General features: G+C 51.2%; 2 protein-coding genes across 4 annotated transcripts in view; one reads left to right on the forward strand and one right to left on the reverse strand.

Annotated features, from left to right (window-relative positions):
- Positions 1-26,723, forward strand: part of IFT140 (intraflagellar transport 140) — a 102,000-nt gene that overhangs the window by 40,429 nt on the left and 34,848 nt on the right. For all 3 annotated transcript variants that reach the window (XM_036021056.1, XM_036021057.1, XM_036021058.1), the window contains exons 17-18: positions 1,381-1,512; positions 4,801-4,991. In XM_036021056.1, coding sequence (XP_035876949.1) covers positions 1,381-1,512; positions 4,801-4,991 — 323 coding nt within the window. The remainder of the gene's footprint in view (positions 1-1,380; positions 1,513-4,800; positions 4,992-26,723) is intronic.
- Positions 5,958-26,646, reverse strand: TMEM204 (transmembrane protein 204). Its single transcript, XM_028532000.2, has 3 exons — positions 25,721-26,646; positions 20,717-20,872; positions 5,958-7,664 (listed from the first exon to the last, which is right to left on the reverse strand). The coding sequence occupies exons 1-3, from the start codon at positions 25,998-26,000 to the stop codon at positions 7,420-7,422; spliced, it is 681 nt and encodes a 226-aa protein (XP_028387801.1). The 5' UTR covers positions 26,001-26,646; the 3' UTR covers positions 5,958-7,419.

Genomic DNA, 26,723 nt, shown 5'->3' on the forward strand with positions numbered 1-26,723 from the left:
ACCCGGAGGCTGGCCCCACCCCCTCTATCTTGTCTGACTCAACGTTATATACTCTGCTTTCCTGTTATCTCAGCTAACCCTTTGATGTTAGCACGTCCTGTGACTGAATCCCTGAGGCAGCATGCTGACTCCTCATTTATTCCACAACTTGCTGTGACCTTCAAACAAGGGCAATTCTGACTAACACAGCCTCCTCACCTCAGTCACTGCTCTCTGCTCATGCCACCCTACTCCCCAGGCTCTGCAGGCTCTCCCTCTCCCGTGCCGATGGCTCCCGGGGCCCCATCCCCCCAGCCCAGGGGTCAGGACCCTGACACTTTCCAAGTCTTGTGTCTTGCAGGACAGGACATCTAGCATTCCCTGGGAAAGCCCAGTGGTTTTTTGTGCTTCTATCTAACCTACATCTTTCCAAGAACATTTATATGTAGGGTCCTCAGTAAATCAGCAGAGGACAGCAGCCCTCTAACTTTAGGGGGCTTTTCTCCCTGCCAAAGGAATTTTCTTTCCAGGATGGTAAGAATTTGGACCCCTCTGAGATGATCAGCAATTAGTGTCCACATTCTGAGATTTTCAGAAGCAAGTCCGATCATCAGTTCTGGAACACCGCGTGGTAAATGTATTGAGGTGGCATCTCTGTCATTGGATTGAGCAAAGCAAAGACATTGCCAGAGGAATTTCCTTCAAGATAGAGGCCTGGTGACAAGTCTAGACAAGTGATAAGAACATGTAAATTGATAATGAGTGAAAGAGGAGGTAGTGTACATGTGAAGGGCACTTCCCAGCAGTTTGATCAGAAAGCTCTTTTGGTCTTTTATGAAAAGACTGTAAGAATTCACACAGCAAGAAAGTCTCTGGCACCCCTCGACTCCTATTCAGAAGGGGCTGCAGCCTGGTGTTGCTGTTCTGGGTCCTTTAGGACAGGATCCTCAGGAGTCCCTCACCTCTTCACTGTGTGCTTCCTGTTCCTTGAAAGTGGTGGCAAAACCTTTCTTGTCATTGTTTCTCTGGGTAAAGAAACTGAAGAGGGTGTCTTTTGAAACCTGAGCGCTCTTCTGAGTTTCACCAGCAGGGTGGGAATGACTAGTCTCTGCCACAAGGAAATCAGTCAGTGGGAAGGACATGGTGGCTTTCAAACCAGATGACGTGCACCCTTCCAGCAGATGCATCACTTTTTCCACAGCACAGCAGCAGATGGCGGTGGAGACTGGTGTGTTTGCCACATGCCCTGGAGGAGAGTGCATTATCTGTGTCAGAGTGTCCTTATCTTCTGTTCTATTTGTATTTATGTAAATACCTCGTTGGTGAAAATGGGAATTAGTTGTAAAATAGTGAAGTATATCGCCAGACTAAAAACAGAACAATATTTTCCCTCTCTCCCAGGCGGACGTGTTGATTTTGTCCTTCTTCATTTCTGAGGAGCATGGCTTCTTGCTTCAGGACAGCTTCCCCCGGCCCCCCTCCTACCAGTCTCTCCTGGGAATGGAAGTGCCCCATTACTACTTCACGAGAAAGGTACGAGTTCTGGGAGTACCAGGCCATGTTCTCGGGTCTCTCTCCTGGGCTGGGCTCAGGTATCCCAGGCGCTGGAGTCAGGTGCCTCTTCTCACCACTCATTAAACAAGGCAAACCATGTGCTCTCATTTGTGCCCTAAAATTCCAGCAAGTATGGGGTCTCCGGTGTTAGGAGAATCGTGAGGCTTGGCTTTGCTCTTAAGACAGAGCTGTGCTAAGGAAGAGGGTCCTGGCATCACTAGGGTGTCCTCCCAGTGTTTCCCCTGAGGGCACCACACCGTGCAGCTTTCCTGCCTTCTTTTATTTTTTTAAAGGTTTTATTTATTTTTATACAGAAGGGAAGGGAGGGAGGAAGAGAGGGAGAGAAACATCAATATGTGCCTGCCTCTTGCACGCCCCCCACAACCCAAGGCATGTGCCCTGACTGGTAATTGAACCAGTGACCCTTTGGTTCGCACACTGGCACCCAGTCCACTGAGCCACACCAGCCAGGGCTGCCTTCTTTTATTTTATTCTAGCTTCAGTTTTAAAATTATGTATTCCATATCCACTGTAGAAAATATAGAAGCTACAATTAAAGAAATAAAGACCAAAGATGATGCAAATCTCCACAGAACCAGCCCCCAGACATGGACACTGTGAATAGGCTGTCATGTGGCCTTTCAACAGGTTTCTGTACTCACCTACATTAGTGCACATTACATATAGGTATAGTTTTTTTTTAATTGATTTTTGGGAAAAAGAAACATTGGTTTGTTGTTCCATTTTTTTATACATTCATTGGTTGCTTCTTGTATGTGCCCTGACCGAGAATCGAACCCACAGCGTTGGCATATTGGGACTATGCTCTAACCATCGAAGCTACCTGGCCAGGGACAGGTATGGTCTTTAACTTTGTGAGAGAATGGATTGTTTCCAGCATTCACATGCTCATGCCTAGTGTGGTTACTTTGGACGAGTTACTTGCCTTCCCTGGGACTTGGTCCCCTCTGCTCCACAGCCCCTGGATCTTTGTGGTTCTGAGACTCTGCTGAAACTGCATGTATCGTAGCATAAATGATTACAGCAACAAACCTGGGTGCAGTTGGTTTACACATCCCTAAAAACACCATGTAAAACAACATGGCATGGCCATTGACATGATGAATAATGTATAGATCCACATTTACTTGTGTTAAATGGCATGATCTTTGTCATGATCGGGAATGGGTCCATGTTATCCCCAAATCCCAGAATCCCTGTGCCCTGCCCACGCAGGTTTTCTCTATCCCTTGTTTGAAATGGATTAGTTCCATCAGACTAGCATTTTTCTGAATTTTATTATATAGTGCTCCTTACGCATTTTTATCTGTCTTTGATATGAGAGCTGGGAAAGTTGTGAGAGACAGTTACATTCTATTGCGTTTTCCCCTGTTCTTCTCACATTATGGACTTCGGTGTCCGCCTCACATTTATGCAGTCTCTCTCTCATTTCCTGTCTTCTCTGTGCCCACTGTTCTAGTCGTCCAGGACAGGAGACGTGTATGATACAGTAGAAGACGACTCCCCACTTATCCTGTGGCACTTTAACTCTGCCCCTTTCTCAGGATCTTTTTTCCTTTATTTTAAGCTACAGTTGTCTGTGCGACAGTTCTTCCCACCTGACCTGCATGCCCTCTTTAACCAGGTTTATTGGGGACATGACACCATATCAGCTGCTCATGGATAGCAGCACACCCGTGTCACTCTGCAGGGGCTCTCATCCTGGCCAGATGTATGGCACAAACAGGCCGTACATCTTTAAATGCTGCCCTCCTTCTGATTGCCGACCTGTGTTTACCTCCCTCAGCCATGTCCCAGGAGCTCCCATCTGCACACTTGAGAGCCCACAGCCCTGGATCCTTAGCCTCCCACCTGTGTCCAGGGCCAGTGGCCCAGTCCCTCCCTGGTAGAGCTGTAATGAGAGCAGGTGCAAATGCTGAAGCAGGGGGCGGGTGAGGCAGGGCCCTCAGGTGCTCATATGTCGGTGAGAATTCCTGGGCGTGCTCACAGGAGCCAGGTTCTGATTAGGTCACAGCAAGGCTGATGGACATCAGGTCCTGTCTGTGATCATTAAACTACAGCTAGCAGTACATGATTGTTTTTGTATGTACAGACTTCTGAAGGTTTTCCATTCCATGCAAAATCAGCCCAAACTTCAGCCTCCTGCCTGGCGTGACCCAACCTACACATGGCCATGAACGCTGAATTTAAGTGGCCCTGGACTGTAGGTTGCCTCAGGGCCTTTGCTTATGCTTTGCCCTCTGCCTAGCAGGGTCTTGCCATCTACACCTGGGTCTGATACATTCTACCAGTTTCTCAAGGCCCTGGTCAAGCACCCCCTGAAGTCGGGGACCACAGGTGAACTTGAGGAGCAGCAGTGATTTGGAAGAGCTGCCGGGAACTACACCAGAGGCAGATGGTGGAGGCTAGCCTTGCAGACGTCACGCGACAGTGGCAGATTCAAGACCAGTGACATACGGGGCACTGGGTCCCAGGAGGGTGGATCATGACCCCCCTTTACACAGGGTGGTGTTGTGTACACCAGAGAAACTGAGCCTGCAGAGAGAAAGGAACAAATGATGTGGACGGCAGAGGTTTGGGTGTGTGGGCGCCAGCCCAGGAGAAAGCGGGTGAGCGTGCAGGCAAGTGCAATGCCCAGCAATCAGGAAGGAAGCCAATACCTGAGGGAGCAGGTCCCTGCAGAGGGCTGCTTTTCAAGGTGCCAGGTACAAAGAGGCCTCAGGGAGCACCCTGTAAAATTGTGCTCCCGCTCCGACTGGAGGACGTTCTCTCTCTGCATAGCCATTTGGGGAGCTGTGTGCTAGGTTGGCAGTTCTTCTGAGAAAAACCAGTGGGGTAGGGGGGCACTCCACTGATCCAGGTTATTGTTTTGGAAAATTACAACTGAAATCATGATGGCGTTAACTTATTTTAGACCTTGCGCATATATGTGTGTATATATGTTGTACTTAATAGTAAAACCTTTCTAGTTTACAAAACAAACCTGGGAGGTGGGGATTTTCACAACCATTTTACGTATAACTGTTGAAAGTTCCCGTGCATGCCTTTACTTGTTTGCTGTCTGAAACCAGAGCCAAAATGTCTAATTTCAAAAGAGGACAGATTTTTGTTGCATTTGTCAGGGCCCCTTGCTGACCATCCACATCTGTCTGCAGAAGGGCCTCCATAGCTGACATACAAGAAAGGCTTAGTGTAGGCATGAGCTTTACATGAACTGACAGGTAAACAGAGCCCTTTCTCACTCAGCCAGGAGAAGCAGACAGAGACAACCAGGTGGATTCAGGGCACCACTGCATGGTGGGCAGGAGGCCCCTGCGAGACTTTGTGGGGCTGGAGGACTGCGACAAGCCCACCCGGAATGCCATGCTCAACTTCAGCTACTTCATTGCCGTCGGAGACATGGACGAAGCTTTCAAATCTATCAAGCTCATCAAAAGGTAAGGATTCTGTTCACTAAGGTGTTGAAGGGATAAGGACACTTAGAATACTTTCTCTATGTGTCTCTTCCCTTCTAAATGTGATTCTAAGAGTCACTAACTCTTCTGTGACTCTGTATTTCATGGTCTTTTTACTCGAAATGCTGCTGCTCAGACGCCGGGATATGCCTGGCACATGGCACCGCAGAGCAGTGAGTTTGAGCGTGGACACGGCCAGGTGCGGGCAGAGGTGAGCCTGGTTCTCAGGCCTGCAGTGCTCAGAGCCTCTTGGGCTGTTACTTAGTTGTTTTGATTCATTTTATAGTGTTCTGGACACTTCCTAGTTGAAAGTTCTGTGGTTGATAAATATTTGTAATACCTGTTCCTCTGGGAATAACTGCTATTAAATAAAAAAGGGTTTGATAATAAACACTCAAAACAGTACAGTGAAAATGCAATTAAAATTGCTCTAAAAGAAGTTTTCAATCAAAGGCTGTCAAAAAGCAGCTTCCTCTATGTTCCTGGGAGAATTCAGCAATTCTTCCCAGGAGCGGTTGACAGATTTTAGTCTCAAAAGATTAGAAAAATTATTAAAGAATGAAACTGAAGTGGGAAGAGAAAGATGGGAAAATTCAGTGGCCTGAAACAAGACCCCCTTATTTGCAGTGATGGTTTCTTGACCCGGGAGCATCTGTGAAACTTGCATGTGACCCTGGTCCCTTGTCTTAGTTCTACAACAGGCCAAACCTGGTTCCGGTTGGGAGGGCCTGCCGGCACCGGCCATGCAGACAAGAGGACCCTGAGTCCGGGCAGTGAACTAGAGTGACTGGATGGCACAGCCCAGCCTTTCTCTGATCACTTTTCATTTAATATAGACACAATCACAGACGTAATGAACCACACGGCCAATTTTAAAACTTTAATAAAAGTTTATATAGTCACATACATAATATTAAAATTATACATCTTAAATAGTCATTCTTTTTTAAAAATAATTATTTTAGCATATGATTTAGGGGGAACAATCCGTTCTAGGAAAGACACTCAAAGGGATGAAGCTCGAACGTAAAGGCCCCGTCGAGCACGCTGGCCATGGGACAGGGGTCTGGCTGTTTCTGCACTGACTACTGACTGTTTTATGGATCATCAGACCAGGATGCTTTTAAGTCATTCTCAGTTGCCTTCTGTTTTTAACCCCAGTCTACCATCTGTTCTGGCTATCCTGGGGTAACGTAGTCTTCGAATTCTAGACTGGTCACCTCACTTCTTTGGAAAGTTAAAAGCAACAAAGCTAAAACTTTCTTGGGGGTGGGGGGATCAGCCTGCTGCTAGCCAGGGTCTTACCCTGGCTTTGCATGGTACCCACGAGCGCCCAGTATCAGCTTCCTGGCCAGAGGATGGTGACAGTGATTCCACTTTCAGGTGTCAGGAATTCAAGCAGTGCAGCTATTAGAGGACTGTCTTTATAGATATCATCAGGCAGTCCTGGTCCCAGGCCTTTGGGGACATGGGCCAGTATTTAAATGTTTTCTGTTCAGCCTGGGGAATTAGGGCCTATTCACCTCTCACAGGTTTAGGAGCTGGGTGGTTTGGAATCAGTGTGGCATCATGGAGGCGTAGCCTACTGAACAGTTGGCTAAAGACGAACTAAAGATTTTATAGGGGAAAAAGTGAACCTATTTCTGAACTTCTTTAACCAAATAGACTTTCCCCCTCTTGCTGCACTAATTTTGGATCCATAGGAACATGGGCTTCTGAGGCTCAGCTGACCGGAAGTGTGAGCAAGGACACGCATAGCCAGAAGTTGCACTCCTATCGGACGTTTTAAAAGGTCTCGACCCTTCTCTTACTGAGAGCCCACAAAAATCACATAAAATAGACCAAATTCTTTTTACCATGTGGCAGTGTAGAGAGATACAACACATGTTTTAGACGGTGGTAAGATGTTTGCATTTTATTTTAACTTAGAAAAATAATCAGGCACAAACAGACATTACTAACTCCATCCTGTCATAAAGCCATAACCATCTGATTATAAATTCTGAGCCACTTGAGAAAGGTCATGGCCACTTCCAGAAAATCTCCCGGATGTTCTACTTCAAAAAGCGGTGGTCACAGTGGCCCCGGCCCTCTCAGCAGACATAGAACAAGTTACCCCCAGGCGAGCAGGGCAGCTGCCGCTCCTCACGTGCTCCTCAGGTGCTGGTCTCCTTCTTGCAACGTGCGTGAGCGTGAAGCCAGGTTGTGAGTGTGTCAGGAGGAGGCTGGCACAGACGATATATGATCAATAATATATTTCTATAAACGTAGTAAACATACCTGTGTATCGTACATATGCATATATAAGAAACCATGTGAATCAACCGCCTCCACACAGGCAGTCCCTTGGTTTCTAGACTGTTCCATTACAGTGGATAAAGTCCCAAGCAGGGCCCCACCTTGGCACCCCTCAGCATGGTGACTCCACATAGTCGTTGTCCAGCCCACGGCGGAACCGGGCAGTCAGGGAGCGGCTGATGACGATCACTCGGGGTGCCATGCAGTCCTCTCTCCTGTGAAGAATGTTCCAAATGAGCATGGCGGCAGCCAGGGTGGCCAGGAGGCAGGCGCCAATGTTCAGGTAGCAAGACCAGGACAGGCTGGTGTACGGGCCGATTCTGTAGAACGTCACCAGCCCAATGACCAGGACGAAACCTGTAAATGAAAGACAAGTGTTAAGAAAGCCTTACTCAGAGCGAGGAGAAGGCCTATGGGACTCCAAAGTGGACCCCATGCAGAACCACGGCTTCGCTTCTTCCCCAGCCCTCTGTGCTCCGGGGGCTGGTGATGAGCCACATTCACGGCACCCGCGCTTCAGTGTTGAACTGCGCTGTATGAGGCCTTTGTGGGTTTTTATGACCTTTGAGCCTGGTAGTTGGGGGTAGGGGTGCAGTGTACAACCACTACATCCTGGCCAGGATAATTTCTAGGGGCTTCAGAAGAAAGCAGTCTAGTCCCATGTGCTCTTCCGGGGATGCTCCAGGTGTCAGGCTGCTTCCTAGTCACCCTCCCCATAAATGTGACTCTGCCACTCGAGTTCCCTCACCCCAAACAAACCCAGTGGTAACTTTGTCTGAGGTCCTCTCTGACTTTTATAAACAATTCATTCAAAGTGAAAGCAAACACAGAAATTTCCTAAATTTTATTTAGAAACAACTCAGATTGCTGAGTTTAACTTAGTCCAAATTCCTGTTCTTAAAAGTTTTCTTGTTCTTAGCATTTGCTTCTAAAGGGAATAGAGGCTTTCTTTCAAAACTCAAGGTGGCCCAGGGCCTGCCGCTTAGGGAGGGGGCAGAAGCCAAGGTCGAGACGTGTCTCAGTCTTCTGTGGGCACGTTTGGTTTTTCCTCGCACTTCCAAATTGATGCATCTGGTTCTAGAATTTCCCTCTCACCCCCATACCCCCCTTTCCCCTGCTTCTTTTCCCTCCATATTCTTCCCTTCTCTTTCTAAACTCTGACAGCAGAAAAGGGGAAAAGACTGGCCGTGCTAAGACTGTGGCCAGTCTTCCACTGATGGCGATTCTCACAGACTTGTTCACATCCAATTCATAGCTAATACCACAGCATTGTTACTTTAATGGTTTTACCTTTAAGGAGCGCCAAAGACTTGATTTCATTAGTTTTAAATAAAAGGAAAGCCAGGATTTTGCCCCTAGGATCTGTTGACTAGGATAGCAGGGCACCGATGTGTAATGGAGTTCAAGTCCAAATGCAGGCTAGAAACCCCCGCCAGGGGTGGGGGAGAGGCCACCACTGTTCTACAGTTGAGGAAGCTGGTCCACAGGGCCCTGCCCCTCCTTGTTCCCTGAGATCATCCCACCCCTCAGCTGGGAGGGGCTGTATGAGGCAGAGGAACCTGGAAGGAGGCTGTGGGGTCGAGCAGAGCCATCCATGGCTAGCAAGAATGAGGAGAGTGGGCAGAAGCAGAGGCCTGGGCTTCCCAGGGAGCCCTGTGTTTTCCACCAGCACCCCACCCTCTGACATGCTGACCTGAGTGAGTCTGTTTCTTGGAACCAAAATGCCTAATGAAGACACAGCCTCTCATAACCCAGAATGGTCCAGATGAGACTCCAGCCCCTTTCAGGCTCAGCCACATTCCCTGCCCTATGCTCTGGCCAGGCCGAGCTGCTGCTGCTGCTGCTGTCCCCCTGCCTGCCCTGTACTGTGATATCCGTACATCTGTTCGTGCTGTTCCCTCTACTCCCCACGGCCTCCCCTGCTTTCCTCAGAAAACCACATCATATACAAGCAGCGTGGCCCCAGAGCAAAAAGCAGCAGCGATGCCAGCTAATGGTTCTACTGTGTTGTTAGTGCTGGGGTAGGGTGTGGAGGACAGGCTTGAGTTTTCTAAAAATACAAGCATCATGCTCTCACCATCACTGTAACTCCTAGAAAGTATGAATTAAACATTCACGTAACTCGGTCGTGTCCTAACAATGGTGACAGTGACTAATCTCTATTTTAATTGTCTACAGTACTTTGTGGAGCTTTTTATATATGGAAAGCTTCTGGATACTTCCTTTCTGTTAAAAATAATTCTATTTGTCATGCCAACTGACAAAGAGAAACTTCTGTCATTTCTCTCTCCCAGGGAAGGGTGCATCTCACTTATGATTCTATGGCACTGAGTTTTACATTACCAGAGAAAGGAACTACAGCCTTTTTCTGTGTAATGAGAATGAAAATACTTTGTGTCCTCCTCGTTTTTACCCTGTCTCTGGGCATTTTTTGTCACCCAAGGGAGCTTATTATGTCTGGTTTCAACAAGACTCAGAAGGATGGAACAGGATGGGAACTTAGGAAGAGGGAGTTAAGATGCTTATGTCAAGAGCAAGGCCCTGGCTGGAGGGGACTCACAGCAAGGCCCGTGGGGGCCCACAGGGTGGACAGGGCTGCATCGGTCACCTACCCTGAGGGATACAGACACTTACCCTCTGCTGTGGTTGAAATGTGTTTTCTCTCTTTTTTTTTTTTATATATTTTATTGATTATGCTATTACAGTTGTCCCATTTCCCCCCTTCTCTCCCCTCCACCCTGTACCCCCTCCCACCCACATTTCCCCCTTTAGTTCATGTCCATGTGTCATATTTATGAGTTCTTTAGTTTCTACATTTCCCGTACTATTCTTGCCCTCCCCCTATCTATTTTCAACCTACATCTCTTTTTAAACTAAGCTTCCCTTTGGTTTGTGTATGTTTTTTTTTTTAAAGATTTTATTTATTTATTTTCAGAGTGGGAAGGGAGGGAGATAGAGAGAGAGAGAGAAACATCAATGTGTGGTTGCTGGGGGTTATAGCCTGCAACCCAGGCATGTGCCCTGACTGGGAATCGAACCTGCGACACTTTGGTTCGCAGCCGGCGCTCAATCCACTGAGCTACGCCAGCCAGGGCGGTTTGTGTATGTTTTAAGAGCTGCTGCTGCTGCTGCTGTCCCCCTGCCTGCCCTGTACTGTGATATCCGTACATCTGTTCGTGCTGTTCCCTCTACTCCCCACGGCCTCCCCTTTTAAAATCTGTTATGTGGCTTCAGCTGCAGTTCTAAAGCATCACTTGTCAAAAGAGAACAGTGTGAAAGAATGGAGCCTCCCCGTGGCCTCCAGGGCAACCCTCTCTCGCAGTTCAGTTGTCTGTCCTGAGGCTGGTTTACACCTCTGATGAACAGAGAGAGCACCTGGAATTTTGTCACAAGACATTTCAGTGCAGACTTGGGAATCATGAGAAATGGACTGAGAGAGGTGACCGTACGCTGGAAAGGATCAAGTGCACTCACTCCCCACATGGGCAGAATTCGAAAGGGGGGAGACATCAAGCGCTGGCCCAGGTTGGAGGTAGAGGGGACCCACCCTCACCGACTCCAAGCTCAGGACAGCACGGTGTTGCCCTAGGATCCACAGTTCCACTCCCAGGATGACGCCCGGCTGGAACCCCTGCCACCACAGGAAACGTGACCATGCCCTAGATCGGCAGCGTCCACAGGAGCTGACAAGCTGCGGTTAGCTGGCAACAGCTGCGTGAGCAGCACCGCGCCAGGGTGAGCCGCAGAAACAGTGGTTCCCGAGAGGAAGTCACAGGGACACAGCCCTATCACATGTGCTCCTCTGTGCACGGTTCGCACAGGCTCAGCCATCAGGCTGCTTTTTAGAAGAACTTGGAGAGGGAATAAAAATAGTGAAAGCCAGGGAGTGGCCGACACAAGCACAGGACAGCAGTCGCCTTCAGGGGAAGGGAGGGTGAACGGAAAGGGCCCCCAGGGGCCGCTCAGTGTTCACCCCTCACGTCTTTAGCAGGGCATGCGTGATTCATTGAATCCTTTGCATAACTATTCATAATAAGACATTTAGAATATTTTAGAAGTTCAACTAATTTTAGGTTCTTCCATTAACTAGCACTTCCTGAAGTCTGTTGTAACACCAGCAATAAGGCTGTACTTCCCACCTTCCCCCGGCTGTGTCAGTCAGTTTTGTGGTGCGTATTAATGCCTCGACACGCTTCTCCTCCAGCTGCACAGTCAGCTCTGTAGGACACACATCAGGTGCCCCCCACACTGGTGCCTCTGAGATGCCAAGTTCCATCCCCTCCAGGCTCTCCTGGTGCTGCTGTCCTGTGCTTCATCAGCCCTGGGAAGGAGGGCTGCCTCCTGTCCTCCTGCCCTCGTTCCCTCGGTGCTCAGAGGAAGAGTCACCGTAGGTTCAGCCTCTCAGAGAGTTGCCAGGTTTGAGCCAAATCCAGATAGATCCATAATGCAGAGTAGAATGTGGTGTGGAGGGAGACATGATGAGTGGCAGCTTCCACAGTCACAACCTTTAAGCTTCTTTTTTTCTGTCATTATACTACATTAATTTATTATTAAGGAAACAAAGTTGTAACCTACTTTGCCATTTTGACTGGAAGCTCTTCCAATCTTCTTAATGACTAAAGCCTGTCAGAGTGACAGGACCCCATTAGCCACGATCGAGTGGATGTCACTCAGCACAGCCAGGGCTGCCGTGCTGGCACCTCACATTGGTTGGTGTATGATGTTCAGCAGACCTACTGAGGTTCTGCTCGTCAACTGTGCTCAGGGCGGGGCAGAGGGATTGCTCAGGCTCAGCTGTTTTGTGCTTGGGGAATGGGCATTCTGCTTGAGGGGGCAAAGATGAAATAGTCACTACCGCATGTGCCACAGTGTGTGAGAGGCATTCAGGACACGTGGTACGGGAGTGAGGGGGCAGCATTCTGCCAGAGAGCAGAGCTGGCAGCTGGGCAGACCCTCCCAGAGAGCGGCATTAGGCTACACCTGTGACATCACGCGACCAGTGTGTGGAGAAAGCACTCTGAACTCCCAACAGTGAAAATGTGAACTCACGGAACGCTCCTCAGACTGTGTGGGCAGAGCGGCCACTGGCTTCCACCCTCAGCTGTGCCAAGGCACTGTCCCAGCACTGAGTGGCAAGACTTGGACGCTCTCCTGTGCCCACACTTGCACTTCCCAGCATCTCAGGGCTACTCAACTGTATTGCCAGTTCTTAAGATCACCATCGTAGGTTTTTAAGGATAGGGTAGGCTGTGATTTTGTAACCACTGGAATCTGTTTATTACTTCCTGTGTTTAGCTATGTGCCTACAGGGTACACAAACTCAGATTTCAGAGAATGTCAGGTTTTTTCCATTACAAGGTGAAAGAACATTTGGGCTGTGGATAATTGATTCACAAAGTGTAAATTTACATGTACACAGATGCCCTGGACCCAGCCATCTCATCCTGAAAACACAAGCAGGAAAGTGGTAAAGATGGCAGGTCAGGACCAGCTCAGACCCTAACAGATGGCATCTGTGCAAAGTGAAAATGCACGAGCCATGCACCCTCCTGTGTCATCATATGTCTGGGAACTGTTGAAACCCAGCAGTGAGCAGAACCGGGCTGTTTCCAAGACAGCTGGCATAATTCAGAGGCTGCACCTTAACTGGCTCCCCACCCCCCCAAGGAGAAGTAGAAAGAAAGAGCCTAGTTCCATATCCTGGTGTGAAAAAGGTTAACAAAACTTGCATTTACATGACTTACTCTGCATAAAGATCAGTGTTGGCTTTTGCTTTATTTAGTTCAGCATATAGTCAGAGAAGGAGTTTGTTTCCCTAACATTAAAAGAGTGCATGTAGGAGAACCCTCTTCTGAGACACTGGGCACAGGCACTGTACTGCGGGCAGAGCCGGGGCCACATGGGCAGGACTGGTGCAGTGACACTTGCACTCTGCCTCATTAGGCGTAGCTGCCAGTGTCTGTGGCTCCAGTGGTTGACAGACATCCAGTGCTGCCCTAGGCCACCGGGGGCTGTAGGCACTGAGCAGACACAGGAAGCAAGGGGATCTCCCACAGGTGCCACTTGTCAGAAGTAAAAAGCCACAGAGACACGGAAAGGCAGGGGCCCATGTGGGCTCACCGCCTCACTGTGCACCCCCAGCCTCAGCCCTGATGCCAGGTACAGCCGTGTGCAGACACTCTCCTGAAGTGAAACTAGCCTTTTACTTTCACAGCTCTGGCTGAGGGAGAGGAGCGCTGTTGAACTAGGTACAGGAGTGTGCTGGCCTCAACCTCAGATTGTCCGTTTCTGTCACAGCCTGATGTAACCACCCCCCCTCAGAGTTGTCCCTGAAGACTTTTCTCCCAAGAATTTTCAGGGATGTTGGTATTTGTCCAGAAAAAAGTTTAAGGGGAGAGTTTTAGCAAACACACCAAATTCTACACATGGAGTTGGTTCCATCTCATGAATTTATGTTTCCAAAGCCAGCAGCCCCTTCCTGTGAACTGGCCTCGCAGTGGGCAGTGTGATTCACAGCTCCGCCTGCAGAGCGCCCTTTCCTTTCTCTTCCTTCCTGCCTGCTTCCCAGGGTGTCGGTGTCTGTCACGGGGCCTTCCTTTTGAATGACTGTCAGCACACACAGGTGGCATAAGTGGAAACCCGTGGGACTGACCTCTGAGCTCTTCACCCAGCACACCTGCCTCAGTGTGCACAGCAGCTGAACTGGCAAAGCAGGCACCTGTGACTTAGGGCTGGTGTGGCAGCTTCTAGTGCAGGGGCATCAGACTCATTTTCACCAGGGACCACATCAGCCTCGTGGTCGCCTGTTGCCTTAACAGTTAAGGAGTAGTTACATTGATACAGTTCTAAAATTACACTCAGCCCTTGGAAGGCAGCTGCGAGGCTGATGTGGCCCCTGGCGAAAATGAGTCTGACACCCCTATAGAGAGAATACAGGGTCCAGCAGAAATGGTGCCTGCAGGTGTGGTTGGTAGAGAAGTAATATGGGTGTAATAATTTATAGTTTTAATTTGGACATTTCACCTAAAATGTCATATGGTGTGCGGTGTGCTTGAGTGTGATACTATGTTACAGAATTGCATGCTTATGATTTTATAATAAAAAGAAGGGGCATTACTTGTACTGGACCCTGTATTTACAGAGCAAACTAGTTAATGGATCCACTCAGGGCACTGCTATGGTCAGGATCTTCCAACATTGTGAGCAGAAGAACAGTGGTAACCTAATGTTTCTGCCCAGAGGGAGGGGTTCTGGGAAAAGGAAAGACTAAAGATGGTACAATTCAAAGGATCATACACTTCCATGGAAGCCGACGCTCTGAAGTACGGCCTCATGTACGAGGTCTCTGAGCAGCATGGGGAAAATGAAGAAGGAAGGAATGAGAGGCACAGTTGGGATAGAGGCTGGGGCTTGGGATGTAGGTACAGAAGACAGAAAAGCAAATTACCCAGACCAAGCGATGTACCAGTTTGTTGTTAAAAAAAAAAAAAGGCAAAAAATTGTATAATCCTATGAAAAAGTCCCTGAGTCTAAGAAAAACAGCAGAATCTTCATCAGCTCCTGAGATGCCAAGGTAGTTACCATTTACCACCTCGACTGACCTTTGAGGACTACTAATAAAATTAGTACTCTCAGGGCAGGGAGTCAGTGGCCCTTGGTGTGTTTCTCCATTTTGTCATCGTCAGAAAAACTCTAATGATTTCCAGAAATGGAAAGAGGAAGCCAGCAGAGATGAAGCCACATGAGGCTTTTAAAGTGGCTTTTGACCAGGTTCCACAGTCAACTCCACTCTTAGTCATCCTGCTTAAACTCGAGAGGCTTTGTGTCTCCAGGCCCGGCTGGGGCTAGAGAAAGAATACCGCCAGAGCCGGGGCCACAGGCCGTCAGGGCAAGGACTGGTGTCCATCAGCTGCAGGGCGTGTGTGCGTAGGTTGTAGATGGCACTGAACTCTGTGAAGTGTCAGACTTCAGAAATTGGGGTGTGAGCGGCTGGGAACAGACAAGTGCAGGTTCCCTTCTTTGGGAGGAAAGCCCGAGGGCTTGGGCCTGCTGGGCAGCTCTGTGAACAGATGAGGAATTTCTGGAGAATCTCCCAACGAGAGCCCGAGGCCATTATGAAGGCAGTTCAGAATGAAACATGAAACAGCTAACCTCTGCAAAAATGGTTGTACATTTGTACTTTAATTGCATCATTTCATTGTGATTATTATACTTTGAGAAAAATTATTAGTTCAAGAAAGGCCCAGGGCCACTCACATGATTGACAAGGAGGCTAGACTAAAACTTCTGCAGAGATGGAGGGTGAGAGGTACTTAGGATGAAAGTTGATAAATCATAAGCTAGGAATAATATCAAATACTAGAATAAGAAACCTATGGATGCCTGAGAGCGAGAGCCACACGTTTCAGAAGAAACACACTGTGATAAATTTGTGGCTAGTAGACCTGTGGCCATTCTTTAAAGGGAGGCAGACTGCTTGGGCTAAAAGCCCCATATCGGGACATTGCAAAGAGGACTGTGTTTTTTATCATAATGCCTTTGGGTGTCACAGGTATGGATGGGTGTAGCCTAGGACACCATTTCTGGGGTCCTTGATGTGGTACTAGAGGATTTTTTCACTAATGTATCAGCATTTTCCAAAAACGATTGCAGATGGCATATATGTGGACTTTCATGAGCAGTAGGGATGAGAGGGAGGCTTAGGGGAGGGAGCAGATGAGAAGCTCGCTCTTTGGGGCCTCCAATTGCATGATCCCATCCTGTCATCAGGTGAGATATTGGCTCCCAAGACAAGGGGGAGAGCCTACTAGCCCAGGGCTCTCAGTAGCGGGGTACACAGGTCCTCCACCTGAGAGAGAGCACCAGCATGCACCAATAGGGGACAGTGAGCCATGGGGGTCACCAGCTATGTTGCCAGCCCGATCAAGCATGTGTAGCCACAGGGTTCTCAGGCTGGACTCCAATAGCACACTGCCTGGGAGGCTCAGCAGTGGCCAAGGAGTAACCCTTCAAAGATGCAACTTGCTCCAAGTGCAGAGCCTTGGATAACCACTAGATCATCCATTCCACCTGAAAATGTCAGCCTTGGGCCACAGATGGTATTCAGTCCTGCCTAGCCAACAGCAAGGACCCAGGGGCCACTGGGAGCCCCTAGGGGACTGCAGGAGGGTCAAACTTAGGAAATTTCAAAGCCCCACCCCCAGCATTCTGCCCAGGAGGATAGTCTGCCCATGGAGTGGGCCAAGGAGGCACCTGGCAGGGCTCTGGCACTCAGAGCAAGCTTGGGTGGAGAGCCCTAAGTCCTGGCAAAGAGCATGGAGGATGTGTGTGGGGACTGGTAACATTGCAGTGGGGTGTTGTCCAGCAGGACCGTAGTGGGGAGTCAGAACGATGGCAGCAGCAAGCACAACTGAAGATGGCATCTGCAGGCCTGGGTAGCTTCCCATGCTGCCCAAAGGGGACAGGGATGAAGTGACTCATCGAGAGCCAGGCTGCCTGCTCCAGAGCCCACTCTCACCCAGACACCCGTGGGAAAGCTCAGCTGTTCTCCGGAGCCCTGAGGTGCCACCAAGCTGAGCTGCCTGCAGGGTTAACTCTGGCTTTCTCCTCTGCTCCAAGTGTCTGATGTGTCGTCAGCAACTGTAGTTATCAGAGACTGGGAAAGAACTTTTGCCTCTCATAGGTGACTTCGTCTGACCACAACCCCTGCCCTGGCCCCACTCAGCACTGTTTCCCCTGCTCCAGCCGTGCCTTTCTGCACACACCAGTGAGACCTCAGACATGAAGAAACAGAGAAGCAGTGAGAGGAGGAACCAGGAGAGTCAGAGAGAAAGGAAAGGTCTGTAGAGTGAGCCAGACCGAAGCTCACGCATGTGTGAGGCCACGGGAAGGAAGCTCTTACACCTGGCAAAGCAAGGCCCATCACAGCTGTTGGCCCTGGGGCTGGGATGGCCCTTCGGCCTCACCCTGCAGGTCCACAGTACAGACCCTCCTTGCACCTCTGCCGTCATCAGAACTTGAGGGGCATGTGGTCGCAGCCCAGCTGCTCCGAGCCCTCCAGAGAGGGCTCCAGCGCTCCAAGGTTGGATTACTGACAGTTTGAGTAATGGGCCTTAAGAGGCCTGGGGGAGGGAAAAAGAGAGGAAAGCCTGGCGGTTGGTGTCTATTGTGGGCTGGTTACAACAGAAAGAGCCAAGGTGGGGAAGGAGACAGTGCAGAGCTGTCTGACAGTGCAGTGCAGGGCATTGTGGTGACAACGCCCATCTCATTGGCCACTGTGTGGCATCCTGCCTGCCAAGGGCCTTCTAGACACCCTGCGGGGCACCGGAGATAAATCTGGGCACCTCAGGTTCGTGTCTCAAACACACAGAGTGCTTTCACCACAGGGAAAATGCACGGTTTTCACAGCATATTCAGCTTATGGGATGTGGGTGGATAAGGGACAGAAAGGAATTTTTTTCATCTTTAAGGTAAATTAAAATTGCACTTGGGCCCTGGCCAGGAGGCTCAGTTGGTTGAGCCTCATCCCATGCACCAAAAGGTTGCAGGTTCTATTCCCAGTCATGGCACATCCCTAGGTTGTATGTTCTATCCCTGGTCAGGCGCATATGGGAGGCAGTTGATCAATGTTTCTTTTTCACATCAATGTCTACCCCCCACCTTTCTCAAATCAGTGAATATATCATTGTGTGAGGATTAAAAAAAATACACTTGGAAAATTCTTTAAAGAAAGTGGAAATTTGCATGTGTTGGCCTGAACGTGAGAGAGCAAACCAGGTGGTATGGCTGATACTTCATAGGTTTTTGAACTATGAAAATGGCCATTTCATAGGGTCCCCCATTGTCACTGTGACAGGGTCCTTTGAAGCCACAGCTCTGAGGAGTGAGACTGTCCTTTCACAGACCCAGGCCAGGCGTTGTGTAAGCATGGATCGTGCCAGAAACTAGTGTAGAATGAATGAGCAAGTGAGCGGATACCCATGTCAGGCTGCAGTGCCCGGGCAGCCTCCTATCAGCAAGTTGCTGTCTGTGGCTGGTTCCAGTTTTTCCCGGCCCCCAGTTTACGCCATGTGCTTTTCCCTTCCTCATCTTCTCCCCCTGCCCACCCTCTGGCCCAGGCACCAGGGACTCAAGGTTGGCTTGCGTAACAGGTACTAGCAGGCATTTCCCCCTCCTGGGACAGGATATCCTGGCGCCCTTCAGTCTCTCCCTAACTGTTTAAAACGGACCGGAGCACAGGAAAAAACCTAACTCTAAAATTAGCAGCATGATAGAAGAAAGGCACATAGCTGCATTCTGTACTGTTTGTCAATGAAACAAGTCTAAACAGGGCCAAATGCATTTCCTTTTTGGGCAAAACAGACCTACTGGGAGTAATGGTCAGACACCAAGGGGAGAGGCGGCCCGTGGAGGCAAAAGGAACCATCTGAAGCGCCGTGGGCTGTCCCTCGGTGCTTCTGGCTTTTTCCATTGGCCTCTGCCTGTCTGACTTTTTTTTTAATAGAGCCTGGTCCAACCTTTCCAGGGGCTGTGCTGGCCTGGAAACACTTAGGAGAGGAGCACAGTGCCCTCTGACCCCCCTCACCAGGACGGGCTCCAGGGGACCTTTGGCAGCCCACCGCCTGCCAGGGCTTCGGCAAGACCACTTGATTTCAGTTAATGGGGCTGCCCCCCCAACTATTGAGTTTTTAAAATATGTTATTTGTAAACAACACTATCTTGTTCTAAAATAAGAGTTTGCAGGAAGTAAGATGTCAGTTTCACACCAAACCCACAATATTTCTTCCAATAATTCTAAATAAGTATTTCAAAGGAATTTCTTGAGCAGTATAATGACCAATTTGATTATCCTACTAGGAGTTATTTTCAAATCAGGAAATGTTACTTTCATTTCCTCAATGCCACTAAAATATCTGTTTTTTTATCTAGCTTTTCTAATCACGCTTTAAAATCTTCCGCTTCCTTCTTGAAGGGATGGAATTTCAGATAACCCAAATGATGGAGACATGTTGTTTCACTGAGGCAAGGAAACCAATTCTGTTTTACGGCCCTAAGGTTGGCAAAGGACAAATGGGTCCTTTTCCTAAATCACCTGGCACGTCTGGGTTTTTACCCACAGTCATGGGTGGGGGGAGGGGGGAGTGAGCCAAGATCCCATTCCACCTGCCTGATTAATTCTCAGGGTCAGTCCAGTGTGCGAAGTGGGGGCAGACTTCACCCCTGCTTTGCAGATTGGGTCACATGGACAGTAAGTGATGGAAGCAAAAAGCAATCCAGTCCCCTTCACGCCAAACCGTGTGCTCTCCTCTGGTCAGCCCTCAGCTACCCCCTCCTGCATCCATCCTGTGGAGAATGACCAGCCAAGGACCACGTGACCTTCCATTAACAGGGCACAGGAGGGCCTTTCTCATTCCCACCCAGGCACTTTCCAGCACAAACACCTGCCAATCTGTCAGCCTCGTTCTGGAAATTATGTTTCTCCAGAAGGATAAGGGCTGGGATCCATTATTCCTAGAGTGATTCTAGTCAGACTTCCTGCCATTTCTTCTTCTGGGCTTGTTGGAGTTGCACCTTCAACATTGGCACATGCTGCCATTCTCCACCAAGCACGTCAGCTCCTAGCTCCCCCAAGTCCTGGCCACTTCATCAGTCTCTGTCCCCACGGGACCTCTGACCCGACTTTTCCACAGAAGGCTGTGGAAAGCCTGAACTTCCCCAGGTTTCTACAATTGTTAACCCTGAGTCAGCGAGAAGGAACAGAGGCTGAGGGAAACCAGCAGAGCAGCCCCCCAGGGTTCCTTCATGGCCACCAGGGAACCTCCCAGAGCAATTCCATTCATCATTTACAATGACACCACCACTCTCACCCTTCCAAGACCCTAAGGTGCGCTCATGCCCGGCCCCATTTCACCTTAGTCACCCCCGGAGGCCATGATGGCTTCCAGATTGGCCCAAAGAGGCTCACTCCCTGATGGCGCTGGGCCTGGCTGCTCTGTGGAAAAGCGGGGCTGCCTCGCCTCATCAGGCGTAGGCTCAGATGGCACTTGCCCCCCTGCCAAGGGTGGGCTGCTTCACCATCCCTCCGGGCTGCTGTGCTTTCTCAGGAGGGCTTGAACCCAGGCCACCCACCGCATGGGCTGCCGGAGACTTTAGAAGACAGAGCACATTACCCCTGAGCCAGCCCCTTGTCTCAAAATGGGAAAGGGCTAGGGGCCACAGCCACAGAGATACAAAGCCTCAGCACTGCTCACCTCTGTGTGCGTGCTTCTGTTTTGCTTCTGCCCACAGCAACGGGTGGGGCAGAAGGGGTGACCCAGAGGGTCCCTGTGGCATTAGGAGGCCTTCCAGCCTCAACACAAGCTGAGGGTGCTGCCATTGTGTTTGCCCCTCTGGGGTGTGAGGGTACTTACTTGCCAGCTGGAATGCAGCAGCCATGGCCTCCTCCCAGCACTGGGAATCAGGTGACATCAGGGGCAAGCATGTCAACCCCAGGATGAAAGTGAGCTGGCCTGCAGCAAGGGCCACTGTGGCGACCAGGTTGCAGGCACGCATCATGTCAAATTGCACTGTGAGGGGCCAAGAGGAAAGAAGGCAGGTGGTCAGCGTGGGGCAGGAAGCTCAGGGCTGGGGCTCTCTCCTCCTAGGGCTCATCCCTCTGTCTGTACTGACAGCCTCACTGATTTCCCTCTGCCCCACAACCCCAGGCTTCAGGTACTCCATTCCCCCACTTGCACCCAGTCCAGGAGTGAGGGACACATACATAGGACAGACGGACAACAGAGCAACACTGTGGATGAACTGCAAAGGCTTGGGGCAGGGGCAGCAGGTCCCTTCCCTGTGGCTCTTCCAGATTGTTAAAGTGGCCCCGTCATAGCTGATGAAAACTAGCCTCCTGGGCCCCCCACCCCCCACCCAGTGTCAGGCTGCGGTGGTGTCGCAATGATCACATTCGGTCCTTGAGGAGCCTAAGTCACATGGAGGTGTTGTGCCACCCCCTGCCATGGAAGGTGCATTCCTTCTGCTCATGGTGTCTCAACAGCTTCCTTCTTGCTGTCCACCTGTCATTCAGAGCCTAAAGGATCCTGCCCTTCCCTAATCCCAGGCCTTCTCCCAGCGCCTGCTCCACCTGGGGTGGGCCCCTGGCTCTGAGGGCAGTGTGGATGTGGCAGGACAGCAGCAGAGGCCTCAGCTGTTGGGAACTCAGAGCAGCTTCTAGGAGGGCCCAGCGCCAAGGGTCGAGGAGCACAAGAAAGCACGTGTGCTACTAGATGAATGACAGTCACAGACAAATGATCTCTTTCACCTTCTTGAGTCAAGCCTGACGGAGTAGACCGAGGTGAGCGCTGGGGGTTCTTCTCTGTCAGTCCTCTTTCTCGCATGTGGGCTGTGCTTCCCTATAGTTGAGCTCCCAGTCTATCGTCTTCAGAGTAACCTCAGAAACAACTGCCTTCACCATAACCCCTGGCACTGCTTTCTGACCTTTTACAGCGTCAGGAGGCAGAGGGCAGGGACTGGGCAAAGTTGGAGGAGCCCCAGTGGAGCAAGCAGGGCCAGGCCTGGTGCGGCGGTGGGTCCGGAATCCCGGGGAGGAGGGAGCAGACGCAGGGGCCTGGAGAACAGCAGCAGTGCCCCTGGAGCCTCAGTATCTGGGCACCGTGTACTCGCTGGAGTCTGAGACTTCCTCACCTCCCCCAAGGTTGAGGCCAACAGCTCAAGCTAATGAGCAACGGTTTAGGCCAATTTGCTGGTACTTTCCTGGCTGCTCATGCAGTATTCGTGGGGCACCCAGAGGCGCGGCTGGTGGCCTTCTGTCAAGATGGGGCAAGCCCGAGCTGTTCTTTCCCACCGTGCTCAGGAAGACCGGTTGTCTTCCTGTGGGGGCTGTTGTTCACACTTCTCTTTCTTCTTCACATTTGCTTTTCTTTGCAGTTAGACTCTGCTTCTCTAAAAGATGGTAGGATTTAGCAGGTGGGCGTGAACTGAGGTAAGGGTGCTAAACATGATGAAGGTTAACAGCCAGGCCCAGAGAAGTCTGTCCGGTTTCCCAAGCTCAGGCTTGCAGGCAAGGAAAGACTTGAATGAACTGCTGGCCAAGGATAGGAGTAGCCCGCAGCAGACACAAGCACCGGAGGGCAGCCGCAGGGAGCGTGTGGTAGTGCAGTGAGGCCAATGACTGAGGCTCCCAGGAGCCTGGAGCAGAGCACACCTGGGACCTTGGCGGTCCCTCCCCATGGGGGGCCTGCTGCCCAGCCCACCTGGCCGTCGTCTTTGGCTCAGCTCTGTCCTTCCTGGCAGCTCGGAGTACACAGCCCTGTGGCATCCCCAAGCTCACAAACTGCCACACAGGCCTCTGCCCAGGACCCCATGGATCTTGGTATTGAAGATTGACATTGGGTGCAAAGGATGAAATGGTGACTGCTCACAGATTCACCCCTCTGTCTCAGAAGACGACTCCCCTCTCTGACCCAAACTCCCTTCACTGGCCTCTCCGAGGGGACATGTCCTGGCTGGCATCCACCATCCCTGGTGTTTTACCGATCATAACACTACCCGTGTACATAGTCTGGGCAGCGGTGCCCGGATTTTAAGGAACCCCTGAAATGTGGCATGAATGTCATCTGGCCGGGCAGCATGTGGTGCACGCCCCGTCCACCTGCATTTTCACCTGGGGCCAGCGAGCATCGAATCACCTGTGGGCAGGGCAAGGGGCGCCCCTCAGGGAGCGCTGGCTCCAGCCATCTGCTCGAGGTGTAATTAATGTTTTTTCATGAATGCATCTTGCTTCAGAAAAAGAACATCAGGTGCCTGACAATGCATGAAATGCGAAAAGATGAAAACTGACAGAAAATGAGGATCAGAGTATGACTAACCCTGGAGTTAGGTCATGGGGTCTCTTTGGGAGCCAAAGGGAGACCTCAAATCCTGTGAGTTCCCCCTGAAATCTCACAGGAAGAAAAGAGCCACCTGATGGGCGATGAAAGTCAGGATCACTGCACCCTGCCAGTGAGCGTCCTCAAGGACAGGACCCAGCCTGACATGGGGGCAGCTGGAGGACCTGGACAACCCTGTGCCCCTGCCCAGTTTGCTCAGGACACCCAGCCTCACAGAAATCCCTGGCCAGAACTGAGTAATGGCTCCTTGAGGTATTTGTCACAGGGCATGGCCAGGACCTCTGCCACAGAGCCGGCGGGAGCCTGTCTGCTGTCCCCAAGCCGCTGCCCTGGCTGCCCACAGCAATGTGTGGAATCCAGGACAGCCTGGCTCTCTGGTCGAAGCAGTGATGTGTGACGAGGGGCATGTCACACCCCCTTGGTGCCTCCAGACGGGTGCCCAGGATTGAACTGTGCACTGGACTGTCGACCCTGCCACCCAGACCCCACCACCCCACCACGGACGAGATGATTTGACAGGGCAACAGTGGTGCTGCGGATGATATAAAGGGTGCAGAAGCAGTGGGTATCACACAAGAACTCCCTGTTCTTTCCTCCTAATCTCTGTGCCTAGCTAGATCATGGGCAGAGCATGGGCTGGGGTTTTTCATGGAGTTAATGAGACTGAGCACTGGTTTGATTTAAGGTGGTGGCAGGAAGCCCCAGCTCTGGACCTCCTGGGCCAGGATGCCCGCTTGCTGTTCCCTGTTCATGTCACACGGACCTGGTGTGAAGTTGGCTCACTTTCCTCAGTTCATTCTTGCTAGAGAAGCTTCTGTAGACCTTTTGCTCATTCTGGACCAATATTTGATGGTCAGAAGTTTATTACAGTTAGCTGCCACAAGTGCCATACTAATGGCATGAGGATATTTTAAAAGTTGGTCAGGAACCTTATCAGGTGGTCCGGGAGGGACAGCAAACAAGAGCAGGTGAATGTGGCTGCTCAGGACACGTGGCAGGGTGGGAGGTAGGCGAGGGCTGTCTGAGTGGTTAGGAGAATCCCTGTGTGTCCTCCAGGCCTGAGATGACCAGTCCTTAGCATGGGGACAGAGAGGATAAACACATAGGGAGGGCACCTGGGCAGCACTGGGGGCTGTGGCAGGAGTCCTTGAGGTCCAGGCCATCCCCTTCCCAGGCTGGGGGAGGGGGAGTGGTATTGGCTTTGCAGAGTTCTCACTGGAGCTGCCTTGGGGCCACTGGTTTTCATTGCTCCTCAGGACAGTCCCCAAACCAGAAGGATTGTTCTTGATCAGCAAGTCACACAGAGACCCAAGTCCATCTGCATTTATCTGGCTTCCCATAGGCCCCTGAGTTCAGCTAGCTCAGAAAATTCTGAAATAATTCGTTCACTTTGATCTTTTAAAGAGAGCTTTTCGCTCCCTGTTTGCAAAGGAGTGGGGAGGGGCAGATAGCCAGCCCGAGACAGAGGACCCCCTCCGGCTGCGGTGAGGGTCTCTGAGTGGACAGAGTGGGTTGCATGGCCCCAGGGACCTCAGCTGAGCCTGTCTACTGTAGTCTCCGTTTCTGCCTATGAAATGGGACGACACCCCCAGCGCAGTTTCCCCCACAGGTCGGGGTTCCAAGGCTACGGCCGTTGAGGACAGTCACACACCAAGCACATGTCTGTACTGCCTGCGGACTTCAGGGCATCCTCCGACAGAACCACGCTCGGGCCGTCTGCAGCCTCACGTGTGTCAGTTTCCTTGAAGACAAACTTCGTCTTCTGAAGAGATGACACCCACCTGCAAGCTAGGCCCTCTCAGCAGTTTAAAGGGTCTTCACCCATCAACCCCAATGACTGTTTAGATGACAAGCGCCTTCATACTTAAGAACTCTTACCTGTGGCACATGCAAACCTGACCCTACTTTCAAAGTCAAGCTCCCGGCTTCCAGAGCAGTGTTAGACCCAGTGCTCAGCATGACTGACCAGGGTCCAGGATGAGGCAACAGGGCAGAGGGAGCGAGGGCGCTGCCCTTTGGGGCTGGCCTCTGCAGGCAGTCGGTGGTCCCACCTATGGTCAGTCCTGGTGGGTCTCCCCCAGAACTGCATACCACCTTAACCACCCTAAGGACTGTGGAATGAAGTCAGAACTCAGCCATGTGTTCTTAAGCTTCTTGTTTATTTTTCTCATTAACAATCTTAATTTTCCACCAGGAAAAACATATTTTCCTTGATTTGGTTAAGGCATCTGTTCTTTAGCTGTGCATGATGGCAGAGAAAAACCCACTACTACTTGAGAACTGTCATGAAGGAGCAGAGGCAGGTTTGCGCTGAGCAGGACTAACGTGTGCCTGTGGCTCACCGGGGGAGGGTGGGCGTGGAGCTTGGGGCCTGCCGGTTCCTCAAGAGCCAGTGCTGCCCCTCAGAGCAGAGCACCCTCACCTGTCAGCAAACAGACGACCGATGCCTTCTGCATGCTGCACAGGGCTAGCAGGTCCCCCCACCCCCCAGTCTAAAGGAGACAGAAAAGCGAGCTGACTTACATTTGACGGTACCTCTGGACTCCTGGAAGCCTGCTGCCTCAGAGCCCCAGCCCAGGGCCTCACAGTCCCTTGTGTCCACCTGCGCAGGCCTGGTCCCAGGGCTTGGCCCTCCCCGGGCCCTGTCCACCAGCCAGCAGGACCTCCATAGCCCCACGCTTCGCTTGCGCCCGTCTTCCAGCGTCTGATACACCCAGTTGGGGGTGAAGGCTGCTGCATTGTTGAGGATGAGAGAGACCAGGGCCACCAGCACGGCTGTGGCCACCAGTTTCTGGACAGTCATCACTGACTGCCGGTGCCGACCACTTGTGGAGAAAGTCCCAGTCCTGGTCAGCTTCTGTGGCCGGGGAGAACCAAGACGCTGCTAGGGGCGGCTAGAGGACATCACCGTTCATTCTTGGAGGGTCGGGAAGGCCCGTGCAGCAGGTGCAGGTGAGCCCACCTCACGGTCCTCCTTACCCTCCTTCCTGCACCTGGAGCAGGGACAGGCCTGTTCTGAAGGTGACTGCGTGGCCCATCCCGGGAAGGAAGCAGGGCGCCAGCGAGAGTCCAGAATCCTGAATGCGCCGTCTTCCTGGGAAGCAGAGGCCCAGGGAGGCTGGAAGCCTCTTCTCCCCGACTCGGGAGAACAGCGAGCAACTGGAGAGGAAAGGCGGGAGGCAATGTGGTATCAGCCGAGCCTCCTTAAAACCAGCTCAGCTCAGAGCAAAGCTAGTGCGGGAGCCAGGCTCTGGCAGGGCCGCAGGGAACAGTGCGGGTTCAGCGGCCTCTGTGCTGCCTGAGCCCCTGCCTGGTGCCTCCAACACAAAACGGCTGGTCCTGGAAAGCAGAGAGCCTGCTGCAGGGAAGTATGTGTGCGTGTGTCTGTGTGTGTATGTGTGTGCGTGTGCATTTTCCCCCTGTCTCTGAGCAGAGAGGAAATGGTTGTTTTTGAGGCTGTTTTTGGTGAGCTGGAGGGCGTAGCCAACTGCAACAAATAGCTGCTGGCCGCAGCAGCCAGACACTA

The sequence above is a fragment of the Phyllostomus discolor genome, chromosome 3, assembly GCF_004126475.2.
Source record: "Phyllostomus discolor isolate MPI-MPIP mPhyDis1 chromosome 3, mPhyDis1.pri.v3, whole genome shotgun sequence".
Taxonomy (NCBI): domain Eukaryota; kingdom Metazoa; phylum Chordata; class Mammalia; order Chiroptera; family Phyllostomidae; genus Phyllostomus; species Phyllostomus discolor.

Coding starts and splice junctions, on each gene's coding strand:
- TMEM204 (XM_028532000.2), bottom strand. CDS start 26,000: ATGACTGTCCAGAAACTGGTGGCCACAGCCGTGCTGGTGGCCCTGGTC. Junction 20,873..25,720: donor GTCCAGAGGTACCGTCAAAT/GTAAGTCAGCTC, acceptor GGCCCCTCACAG/TGCAATTTGACATGATGCGT. Junction 7,665..20,716: donor TGCTGCATTCCAGCTGGCAA/GTAAGTACCCTC, acceptor TTTCATTTACAG/GTTTCGTCCTGGTCATTGGG.